The sequence below is a fragment of the Nansenia antarctica genome (genome assembly GCF_963989245.1).
Source record: "Nansenia antarctica genome assembly, chromosome: 2".
Taxonomy (NCBI): Eukaryota; Metazoa; Chordata; class Actinopteri; order Argentiniformes; family Microstomatidae; genus Nansenia; species Nansenia antarctica.
Genome location: NC_137675.1, coordinates 71,532,646 through 71,545,594, shown reverse-complemented (window position 1 = coordinate 71,545,594; position 12,949 = coordinate 71,532,646). Strand labels below are relative to the sequence as shown.

The 12,949-nt window shown below is 41.9% G+C and overlaps 2 protein-coding genes across 2 annotated transcripts in view; both read right to left on the bottom strand.

Moving 5' to 3' along the window:
- LOC308150559 (supervillin-like) overlaps nucleotides 1-198 on the bottom strand; it is a gene marked incomplete at both ends in the record, with an annotated part of 23,013 nt that extends 22,815 nt beyond the window's left edge. The window contains one exon of the mRNA XM_080523377.1: nucleotides 1-198. This exon is cut by the window's left edge and continues 128 nt beyond it. Within this exon, the coding sequence (XP_080379503.1) occupies nucleotides 1-198 (198 nt within the window).
- A 7,835-nt stretch (nucleotides 199-8,033) lies between these two features.
- On the bottom strand, nucleotides 8,034-11,827 carry LOC308150558 (cyclin-dependent kinase 6-like; the record flags this gene model as incomplete). Its single annotated transcript, XM_080523376.1, has 7 exons — nucleotides 8,034-8,111; nucleotides 8,215-8,347; nucleotides 8,488-8,538; nucleotides 8,743-8,852; nucleotides 10,292-10,459; nucleotides 10,736-10,868; nucleotides 11,595-11,827. The coding sequence occupies 7 exons, from the start codon at nucleotides 11,825-11,827 to the stop codon at nucleotides 8,034-8,036; spliced, it is 906 nt and encodes a 301-aa protein (XP_080379502.1).
- Nucleotides 11,828-12,949: the final 1,122 nt, after the last annotated feature.

The following is a 12,949-nucleotide window of genomic DNA, read 5'->3' as shown; positions in this document are numbered from 1 at the left end:
GTGGGGTTGGGGGTCACCTGAGTTCTGCACCGCTGTATGGCTGAGAGGAGCATCCTCGTATGCCTCTTTTCCATCCCTCCTCACACACTTGGTAGGAAGCTCCTCCATGTTGCCGTAGCGTTCCGCCAGTTCCCGCCTCCTCTCGGCCTTGTAGCGGGCGATGCGCTCTGACCTAGGCTCCAGGGCGGGGATTTCCATGGTGTCTACGGTACCTCCCCTCGTCCTTCACAAGGTCTTAATCACAAGATTCTGTTCTCCTCTGACGATGACGTGGCATTTATGACTGACAATCTGAAGAGCTTCCCTCCTTTTTCCACTATTCAGCGAAGACACCAAGGATGGAGGTCAAAGAAGAAAATGCTCCAAAAAATGTATATCTCTGGTTCCAGTGTGCTCTACACAACGCCAAATTCCAAACCAGTTGAAAGTCTTAATATGTTCCACAAGAGAAGAGGCTCCAAACCAATCAGCAGTGCTGTTGGCAAACTCTTGCTCCAATCAGTCGCCAGTCAGACACTCTAGTCACTCCTATGATGTCATCAAACTGCTGAAACAGAGGGAGACAGTAAACATCATCAGCACTTATCACCAAAGTGTACACTGTCATTCTCGCCATCTACTAGCTAGACACAAATTCATTCACTATCAATGACCTTAGACCTGCATGCTCTGATATCATTGGTATGATACTCCTGCCCTCAGCACACAGTCCCTACCCGCCGCTGTCCTGCATCTCATTGGCCGTGATCGGCTGTGTCCTGAAGCGCTCGTTGGTTTTGTGGCCTTTTTTACCTCCAAAGTTGGTTTCTTTATTTGTTTTTCATCTGAATGTCATGCGACACTGTGGCACAAATCTGACTGTTTGTAATTTCACTTCTAAATGAAATAGCAGCATGATGCTTTACACGTGATGCTATACAAATAAACTTGCCTTGCTGTCTGTAACACTGTAATACTTCTGTAAAGTAAATGCGAAGAATTCACAGATTAATATTGGTCAACTACAGTTTACAGTGGCCAGCACTGAACCAAAACAAACCATACCTCTTTAAAATTATTGGCATGTTTTATCTGTTTTAGAGCACCATACCAACTACATTGAAATTGCCCCCTCTTCTCCTTCCCATCATGCCCCCTTCACTCACTTCTCTCAATATCTCTCTCTCTCTTCTCTCTCTCTCTCTCTCTCTCTCTCTCTCTCCTTTCCTGCTGAAGTCCATGTAAGATGACCTGCTTCAGCCTGCTCTGCCATGCAGGAATCTCCCCTTGCACTGAAACCCTATACATATATATAACAGCCTCTCAACCTCCACTCCACTCCAGTCCTGCAGTACATGCCTGTCCGGCCATTTAGGAACAACCACAGACCATCGTACCAGTGCTTCCAGTGCAAGCTGAAAAACCAGTTCCATTATTGTCCGTTGAGCACCAAGCAAGCCTTGGTTCCTCAAACAAAGTTATGGTTTCCTGTATAGTAGCCTATTCATTTGTAACCACTAATATGGGACTAAAACAAAACGTAATCTGAATAATGAAATCTTCTCAAGCAGGACTGTCCATACTCACTCATCTGCCAGTCTAGGTTCTCTCTCCACATGCAAAACATCCCTCCTGCTGACATGGTTGCCTAGCTTGTTTGAACACAAACATGGCTTGGAACCACAAACCATACATAAATAATGACATCATCAGATTTGCATTCTAGACCAGTAGGGAGCTATTGGCTGGGCTGAAAAAAAAGCTTGGCGGTGTGTGTGTGTGTGTGTGTGTGTGTGTGTGTGTGTGTGTGTGTGTGTGTGTGTGTGTGTGTGTGTGTGTTTGTGTGAGCGTGCGTGTGCGTGTGCACGTTTGCATGTGTGCGTTTTTCGTGTGTGTGTGTGTGTGTGTGTGTGTGTGTGTGTGTGTGTGTGTGTTCTGAAGTTGCTAAATGTTAGTGTCAGCATTCCTGATCCTTTCCCCCCACAGCTGAAACACAATGGGGTCTAGGGAACAATGGGCCGAGAGAGCCACGGGACTTAGTACAGCAGAGGTACTGCAGGGCTACAGGGCACTGTACTCGCATGGGGTTCAAACCACACAGAAAAGGCCACTCTCTAACAAACATATATCATAATCCACCCTGGGAGTGTAAGTCAAACACAGGCAAAACAGAAAACAGAAAGCCCAGTGGTATCCTCCAAAATGCTGTTACAGATCCACAAGAGGAACACCTTGACTTAGAGAAAATGTATACAACTACCTGGATGGGTATCACAGAATGGATAATAAGACAGTTGTGTTGGACAATAACGTTTCAATAAAGACACAACTGACTTATAAATGGAAGTTGACTCTGATCCACAGATGAGTATAAATCTGACATGACGGCAGGGAAAGGACGTGGTACTGAGAGATTTAACGAGCTGAGCTGTCAGATGCAGTGATCCCCACGGGAGATCAAGATAAGGATGGGTGGGGCGGGCAGGCAGTTGTGAGTGTGTGTGTGTGTGTGTGTGTGTGTGTGTGTGTGTGTGTGTGTATGTGTATGTGTGTGTGTGTGTGTGTGTGTGTGTGTGTGTGTGTGTGTGTGACCAGGTAGCTGGAGTAAACACAAGCATGAAACTGTCAGGGAGAACCACATCTTGGAAAGCATTGCCCTTACCTTCTCCAGAGTAAGAGAGTGTAAGAGTAGAGATAACCCCATGCCCATGAACGATTAGCAGGGATCAGAGGTCCTGTTGCACCACTGTTACAACACTTTGTGTTGTGGTGCAGGGTGATTGAGTGAGAGAAGGACAATGAGATAGAGAAAGAGAGAGAGAGAGAGAGAGAGAGAGAGAGAGAGAGAGAGAGAGAGAATCTCTGTGTAAAGTGCTGAGGTCATGTGACAGGTTAGCCCAGGGTGGATTGGGGGAGAGGTTGCCATTGGAGCTCAGCATGGATCATCAGCCCATAATCCAGTAACACTAGCTGACACGAGCATGTGCTAAAGTACCAGGATGAGTAGGCTAGCACCGTTAACAAGAGGTAATACAGTAAACACAACATGCAAAAATAAAGCACAATGCTAAGTTTAAAGGTAAAGAGGTTTGAGGCGAAAAAAAGGGGAGGCAAAGACAATGCTGGTGCCTACGTAACAAGACTTCTAAAATGTTAACATTGGGGGGAGGCTGGTCTTTTACAGAGAGCTGAAGGGAAGCAGGCACAGACATGATGTTATCACTGTCGCGTGTCGATGTCTCTCTAACCCTGTAACCCTGTGGTTCACATAACATGTGAATGCTTTAAGAAACTGCTATACAGCTCATTCGAACACCGTTGTGTGCAGTAGTTACAACTATGTGATGATGGATCATAATTATGTTGAACAATGCTGTCCCAACCTTGGCGTCTGTGATGTCCACTCAGCTCTCTGAAATGAAAGGCAGTGGGGACACGTTACATCACATGACCACATGAAATGTAATTTCAGGTCCAGTAGCAGACGTGAGGTCCAGATTAAAGGGACACCTGTTTTCCAAGGCCTTCGGCCTCTAGTTTAGCTGTTGTTTTTGTTTGTCTGACTGTTTGTCTGACTATTTTTAGTTTTTTCTTGTATTTCTGTAAAGCGACCCTGAAAGGCGCTATATAAATGCAAGTTATTATTATTACAGTTTTTTACGATTGCTAACTCACCATGTTCAATACTGAAACCACAGTTTCACAACTCTTCATACAGTCAGCAGAGCAGAAACCCATGTGAACAAAACTGTGACTCTTTCTCTGTGATTTGTGCATTGCTTTCATACAGAATGCATTCAATGACTACGTTCTCCAAATGCCATAACACTTCTCTCATTCAAACTCCCCCACTTGCAAAATACTATGTATTTGCAACACATTTTTTCATTGCTAACATACTGTGTTCAAAACTCTGAAGAACACATTCAAAACTGAATTATTTGGTGCAATTTTGCAGTAATCATATTCCTATCATATATGACAGAAAGCTCGCAATAAACTGTTTTTTTGCACAGTGTTTGAGTGTGCAGATGCTGTTATTTTGCACTCTATTGATACTCTTCAGTTCCAGAACCTCAGCAAAGTCTGATAACGGATGAGCGGTGGTATTTTCACTATTTGCAGTAATCATATTGAAATGTCTAGAAAATATTACAGTAGCAGAATATATACAATGAAATGAAATAGACTAGATGCATTGCCTGGGAAGACATTAGATGTGACCAGATGCAGACCAGAGGGTGGACCAAAATCCTCAGGAGTAAGACATTTTTGGTGTGATTGCTATTGTATTGTAGCCCTGGAATTTCAGTTTTTCTTTTTTATTTGAACTTTGCATCTTCCACTTTATTTTTCACTTTTCATTTTACACAAGTAAATGTAGTGTACTTTGAAGTAAATGTACCGTAACTTACTTTCTGCAAAGATACTGAAAAAAAAGGATAAAACAGAATACAGTACATGACAGTGTATGCTTCTGAGTGAACATTGTTGACAGTGTGTGGTTGAACGAGCTTCTTTTGAGACATGAATGAAGTCATTGGCCAACATGAGTGTTACGAATGCAGACTGTATGAAGAGTTGTGAAACTGTGGCTTCAGTATTGAACATGGTGAGTTAGCAATCGTAAAAAACGGTATTAATAATAATAATAATAATAATAATAATATTAATATTATTAATAATTACACACGATTAGATATGTGATGGGGGCTCCTGCAGTGTAGACCCCCCACTGGCCAGAATAATACAAGGATAATTGACCAGTGGCCTCCCTTCTTCCATGCTTCCCTTTAAAGCACTCTTATCTCCCTCTGTACATTTGCTCTGACTACTCACACTGAACACAATTTACAACTTCATACTCTCTCAAGTGTACACTGGCCTCCTTCAGGTGTCTTGAAGTCCACTGTTCAACAGAACTCCATCAAACCTATTCTTAGTGTGTGTGTGTGTGTGTGTGTGTGTGTGTGTGTGTGTGTGTGTGTGTGTGTGTGTGTGTGTGTGTGTGTGTGTGTGTGTGTGTGCATGTGTGTGTAGAGCGCTAAAAGAGAGAAAGAGAGAGAAAGAGAAAGAGAGAGAGATTGCATACATACTATACTGTATACTGTGGCTGTGAACATATGTCTCCATAACAGCTGTAGCCCTCCACTCCTCCCATCATAAGCCAACCTTGGTGCTCTGGGATTAAGTGTGATGACATTAACAATGATATTAACGTCAACTTTCTGTACACAGAGATCAGTCCTAGTTGATGCCTGTCTGTGTCTACATACCATTTGGCCCCAACATCCACACTTCCTCCCACCCCCAATACATCTGCCACATGACAGCCCTAGAACCACATCAAGAAGAAGGTATGGCCACCATGATCATGGCAGCACAATGAATGACAATACAAAGAGTACATTCTCATAGCATCATATCATGTAAAGCAAATGAACATGGGTATGAATGATCTCAGCTGATAACTCATCATTTACCACCAGCTTCACCATAATAAGCAAACATGTCTACTGTAAAGAAGCCACTGCATTTCCCTATGCAAACACGGTGCAAGCCAAACGTTGGGTAGGTAATATACAATAAGTTAAGTCAAGGCTTTATATGTATAGTCTTATCGTTATGGTGAAAGTCTACATTACAGATATATTAATCGGCACTATTCGGGGGTCTCTCTTCGCCACGGCATTCGTGCGAAAATTGTGCCCACCGTTTCTCCAACCAGAGTAAGCTCTTAAAAAGTATTAAAAGTCTTACGATTATAATTATAAGCTAAATAAATAATATAGACAATGTTTAAAGAAATACAACCTCAGAAGCTACTTCACTGAGTCCAATGCAATGTGGGATACTGTGAGTGTAATGAGTTGTGCAAAGAGTCGCTCTCAGAAAGACTGACTTGAAAGCTGTCATTTACATCAAGAAAAACAACAACAAACACCGCTTAATCATAACTCTGTAAATCAGATAGAGGATATTCGATAGAGGGCATCGTCACTACTTACATGCACTAGGATCGTTAAGGAACCGGCTGTGTTTGGGATCAACGGCATGGGCATTGGTGCGCCGCAACGGAGAGAGCGTCAAAGCCCATTTAGGGCGAGCGCTTGCCTGTCCCGTTACAAATATAACCCCCTCCCACAACGACGCTCCAGCATTCCAAAAGCAGGGGCAAAGGCTAAGAGAAGAGACACTATAGATTACTGGCACAGGTCCAGTCAGCATACACACACATTAACGAGCTGTCAATAACAATCAATACACCCCCAAAAGGTGATAACTACACTTAAGTAAACGTATAGATTTAGAATGGATCACTTAAATCAAAATCAGTCGAATATGAATCCCCTAAAGAAGGTGAATTCAAGAAATCTCCTGTTAATTGTAGCATTTTACTTTTTTTGTTTAGTTTATGCCAAAACATAGCCTGAACTCACTTTTACTCTGTTACAACACTGCCTCCCTCTGTTCAGTGTACACATAACATGTAACAAGGACATTGGGGCAAAGTATAGAGAAAGGCCCTTTACCATTCACTTACATTGACAGGAGACACGACCAGAATACATTGAAAGGGGCAACTGACTGAAGGGGCAGAAGTCCTTGTACAAATTAGGCAACAAGAGGGAAAGATGCAGCGCTGGCCAAAGATAAAGATTTTAAAAATAACAGTCACAGCTGACTCAGAATAACCTCCCACAGGGCTATATGCCAGTACAAATCTGTGATTTGCTTTTAGGTTTCACATCTTAACCTGTCATAGAATAAGGCAACACCGGATTCAGTTTGGTGCACGCTTTGGTGTCATACTAGAGGTCAAAGGTCATAAGAGAAGTTAAACTGCCCTGGTGTAATAATAACACTGTCATGGAGTCTGGGTTATCCCAAGGGCTATGCCACAATTCCAATAGTAAAGCAGACATTCAAAACATGGTGTAGACAAAATATGTGTATTGCTTAGAAAAAATATATCTCATGTTGATGAGATTGAGGGTAATCAAATCAAGCTCAATAACTGTAAACATATGCTGTTCATTTGAATAATGGAAATATCAACAGTAACATTCTTATGAACATTGCAGCAAAAAAACGTTTCTCTTATAAATGCCCAATAAAAACAAAAGTACAGTATGAACAATTCTATTATCACACCAATAGTAAAAAATAAATTAAAAAATAAGCCAAACACTGGACACAAAAAAACAAAAGGTACAGGTGGAACAACCTAAAAATACCTTATTAACTTTTGTGCACAAGGAGCAGTGTCATTGACTTGGAGCAGCTTGAGATTTGTAATATCGCTTGTAAACAATAGCAATATCCCTCAGTAATAAATGAAAGCAAACACCTCGTCTTGTTCTCCTACAAAATGCCCTTCAGCAGCTCTTGGTTCCATCCGTATGCACAAACATCGGAAGCACTTTAATGTTATTAACAGTGTGGGCTGGTATTAAATAAGTGGTGGAAACCAAGATCAATAAACAATGAGCAATGCCTTTTGTTATACAGCTCTGATGTGTAGGACACAATGTGTGTACCTATTAGATCAGATAAAATATTTCCTTTTTCTTCCCACGTTTCAGTTTACATGTTTTCCCATGCATTGTTAGACTGTACTGCTGGGTGATGCTACAGTCATGTTGTGGCAAGCACCAAGTTAATTAGCTATCGTTTGACAAAACACAGTGCAAAGAAATACATTTCAGAACATTTTTCTCATTGTGAGACCTTTGTTTTGGGTGATTATACTTTTCTTTGTTCTTCTTTACTCAGCGACATTTGTTTTTAGCAGCACTGCTGGGCAGTGTAACCTCTTTAGGGCCGGAACTGTAGGTACAATAGAACACATAGGAACCCCTAGGCCATAATTCCTAAACAATCATTTTAAAACGGAAAATGGTTTCTTCCTGCACTAGAAGAATCATACATGTCAGTTATCCTGGAAACCCGCTATCTCCATTTGATTGAATTGGGGCCATTCTAGATAAGATGAGCAAAGCAAAAGGAACATTGTAGTTTTTCTCCCCACTTCCTCTCTGGCTGTGAGGCTCTTAGGATTCTGCCAGGAAAGGGTGGGCCAGGGCTCTGCAGGCTGAGATCCGATTGGTTGGGCTGAACGAAAGACATTGCTGCAGACAAACAAAAGACTGCTTCATAAAGAGTGTGATCACGCAATGGTAATGACTGCATCACTGCATTGCAAGAGAAACATCATGTAGTGGGAGTGCTCACAAAGAGAAGGTTGCTCTCTTCCTGGCCCAGGTTGGAAAGAAGCTGTGTGCAGGGACCTCCTGAAGCCAAGCTAGGGGAGTAGGAGATGGGGCTCTCCTTTGGCCATTCCTCCTCTCTGGGCAAGCCAATCACCCTATGGGATATGAGACAGGGCATAGTCTAACCTCAATCCACAGTTGCAAGGCCAAGGCAAAACACAGCCAAAATGATGTATGTAAGTGGTTATTATTATTACAGATATTTCAAACGTGGTGGAGGGAAGATAAAACTCACTCAAAGATCTTCTGGAGCTGTTCAGCCTCTGTGGATCCACGGAACAGTGGTCTATGGGATTGGAATTACTGTAAATATTATTGCATAAGACACAATGCAACCCAACCAGTGAACAGTACCAGTACATCCAGTGAATAGCACCTTTGTAACAACTGCTCTACTGCACACTTCACCTTCAAGTTTAGCATTTAAGCATAAAAGCGCCCTTCCTCTTTATAACACCTAAAAAGCACCCCCTAGCTCAGCTCCTCTGACCTCAAGAGGAACAGCTCAGCGAAGATACAGCCAGCACTCCACACATCCACTGAGGGCATGTAGCCAGAGTAAAGTAGCACCTCTGGAGCCCTGTACCACAGTGTCACCACCTGGACAGGGGGAAAGAGGATAGATGGGAAGGAGGGAGGGAAAAGAGAGGTAGGACATAGAGAATGAAATAAAAATGTATTCTACTGTTATGCGCTGCTTTGCCCCCTACAGTACAGCAGGGGGTAATATAGAGTAATGATATTAGATTAGATTCACTATATTGCCATTGCAGAGTATTAGTACCAGACAACAACATGCAGTTTAGGATCTAAGCAGAAGAGCAAATAGTGCTATAAAACATGATAGTGATAGTGATAGGTACAGTATGGCAAGTATGGTAGTTAGAGGTATATACAGGAGAGGATAGTAGTAAGCTATGTACAGTTAAGGTAGCTATGTACAGTATGGAGTATGCAGATGTATAAATAGAGGATATATCAAAAAGAGGTATGTGGTGGCCTGGGGTGGTCCAGTGGTCTAGCACCGCGGTCTACAGTGCACACATGTGCCCCATGTAGGCATGGGTTCGTATCTGGCCCATGCCCTGCTGACATGCCCTCTCTCCCTTCTTCTCCTTACTTCCCTGTCTGTCTTCACTACATCTGTTCTGGAGTCTGTTGGTACGGGACCTGAGGATCCTGCACTACTTGAGTCTCTTAGATGGTAGGGGATCAAACAGACTGTGGTTGGGGTGCGAGGCATCCTTGATGATGCTTGCTGCCCTCCGCCGACACAGGTCTGCCTGGAGGGACTCGATAGTAGGGAGTTTGGTGCCAATGATGCGCTGGGTGGTTTTCACCACCGGTTGCAGGGCCTTCCAGTCTGACACAGTGTAGTTGCCATACCACACTGTGATGCTGTTGGTTAGGATGCTCTCAATATTGCAGCGGTAGAAGTTGGCCAGAATCCTGGGAGACAGCTGGGCTTTCTTCAATCTCCTCAGGAAGTATAGGCACTGCTGCACCTTTGTGACCAGGGAAGAGGAGTTGAGGGTCCAAGAGAAGTCCTCGGAGATGTGGACACCCAGGAACTTGAAGCTGGGAACACGCTCCACCTCCATCTCATTGATGTAGATGTGGGAGTGTACGTAGCCCCCAGTTTTCCTGAAGTCCACAATGATATCCTTGGTCTTACTGGTATTGAGGGCCAGGTTGTTGTCAGCACACCACCACACCGCCAGTTGCTGGACCTCCTCCCTGTAGGCCGACTTGTCATTGTTACTTATCAGGCCTACCACCGTGGTGTCATCTGCGAACTTGATGATGGTGTTAGAATCATGCATCGGCACATACTCGTAAGTGAAGAGGGAGTAGAGGAGAGGGCTCAGTAGACAGCCCTGTGGCACGCCAGCGTTTAGGGTCAGGGTGAAGCAGGAATGGTTGAGGGAGGTGCTGATACCAAGATCACTGAGATACACTAGCAAATGAATAAAGCTTTCAAAACCATGTATAACCTGTTATGAAATCACTGGGGAACTGACTGCTTCACATAGACTTACACAGGGTGTAAGGGCGATATCATAGGTGTAGATGCGTGCCAGTCCAAAGTCAGCGATCTTGACCTCTCCGCGGCTGCTGACCAGGACATTGTCCGGCTTCAGGTCGCGATGCACCAGCATGTTGGTGTGCAGGAAGTCCAGCCCCCGCAGCAGCTGCACCATCACATCCTATACAGACAGGAAGCAGCATGGCAGCATTGCACTTCCTATGAGAGGATTCTATTCTCTGTCTATAGGAGGGCACATGTATGTATAAAGAGCATACAATTCAACACCAGTAGCCTACTTCATGGAGTGGGTAGTCAGAATCCCAAATCAATGTCTGCTATTGTTTCTGTGACAATTGAATTTGTCACTTCAAGATAATGATGATAGTAGTCTATAAAGTAGTACATGACTTCAATGTAGGTATTTCCAGATGCAGTTATGTGACAGAGTTCACACCTTAATTTTGTCCAGGCTCAGTCCAGTTGAGGGTACTCTGGAGAGGAATGTAGCCAGGTCCTGATCAATGTACTCAAACACCAGTGTCAGGTCCAGATTCCTGAGCCCCCGTACAGCAGACACATCGAACAACCTATCAGTAGCCAGATCAACAATCAAAGTGAATATTTCCTTCTCTTAAATGAATAACATACACATGTACAGTACAGGCCAAAAGTTTGGACACACCTTCTCATTCAATGTGTTTCCTTTATTTTCATGACTATTTACATTGTAGATTCTCACTGAAGGCATCAAAACTATGAATGAACACATGTGGAATGATGTACTTAACAAAAAAGTGTGAAATAACTCTAAATATGTCTTATATTTTAGATTCCTCAAAGTAGCCACCCTTTGCTTTTTTGTTGTTAATAAAATATATATTTTTTGTTGTTAATAAAATATATAATAATAATATAATATATATATATATATAATAACATATTATTATTAACACATATTATATTAAATATTATTATTATATATTTTATTAACAACAACAAAGCAAAGGGTGGCTACTTTGAGGAATCTAAAATATAAGACATATTTTTCAGAGTTATCACACTTTATTGTTAAATACATAATTCCTATGTGTTCATTCATAGTTTTGATGCCTTCAGTGGGAATCTACAATGTACCAAATAGTCATGAAAATAAAGGAAACGCATTGAATGAGAAGGTGTCCAAACTTTTGGCCTGTACTGTATGAAAGCAGGAACATTACTCAACATGTTGTTGTTGTTGTTGTTGTTGTTGTTGTTGTTGTTGTTGTTGTTGTTGTTGTTGTTTGATAGAGCAAGTTCAGATATTTACTTACTTTACTATGTTGGGATGATTGAAGAATTCAAGTTTACGCAACAACGCTACTTCCCGGATCATGAAAGCAGGAATTCCACTCGCTGGGTCTCCAGGTATGTTCAACTTCTTCACCGCTACGAGTCGCTGTAGATCGTGAACTTCTCTAGCTTTGTACACTTTACCGTACGAGCCTTGACCGATTTGTGCAAGTATCTCGTACTTATCATTATCATAGACAAACTTGACATCCATGGCTGGCCGGATTTGTAGACGGTTGCAGCTAGAATGGATGAGATGTCAATGCACAAAGGCTGCCAAGTAGGCAAACACCAGCTGGAGAAACCAACTAGCCACTGTACTGCTGGCTAAAACTGCCGACCCTAGTTAACCCCGTTATACCTCAAGGATCTTTCCCCACTTCAGCTTCAAATAAGCTAGTTAACATAAACTAGTGCTAACTTAACAAAATCGTTCAGCAGCTGTTTACACTATGAAACTAAGCAAGTCATATTGCATGTATCCAAATACGAATTAACTCACCTTAACTCAAATTTCTCAACACAGTGGCAGTTAGCTGGCTGGGCATGGGCATTTGAAATGTGAAACTCCCCCAAGCAGCTCCCAACTAATCAGATCTCTCAAAGATTCTCGTCATGGTTTGGCATATGCATGAACACGTCATTTTGCACGTGTCGTCCTCATGGTCAATACTGTATGCAGATTACTTTTTGTCTAGACATTTTTGTTTATTTTATTTAATTTTGTTTATTTTATTTTATTTTGTTTATTTGTGTTTGTTGTTTTGTTTTGTTTTGTTTCCTAGTAGGGTCGTTTTTTTTATACGGTGCCTTTTCCGTCCCCAGTACAAATCATGTTGTATTTTGTCTAAATGTTGACAAATACTAATTCCATTAGGTTTTTCATGTATAGTCAATTGTTATTTATTATGAATACAATGATATGGGCTTCTAAGTTGTTGTTTTCTACATTTTAAAAGCTTTGGTTAAAGACGTAAATATATGTTGTATGGGATTTGGGATGTCCCCAGTGTTGTTCATTCAACTTCAATCCAAAAAATAACTATTAAAAACATATACATTTCCAAATATGTTATTATTATTTCATTTTCCTGATCAATATCTATTGAAATCAAATATAGTTTTTATCCATTTTTTAAAATATTTTGTACAAAAAATTAAGGTTGTATGCTTGTCCCTGTGATCACTGTCCACCCTGTTATGCTGTGTTAATGTCCCTTTTAAAAGAAAACCATATTTCTCAATCACATCACTCTCATGAGGTGACATCACATCAGTGGAGGGGATTTCAAATGTTGTAAGCTGTGTGATTTTCTACCTCTTATACCATCTGATT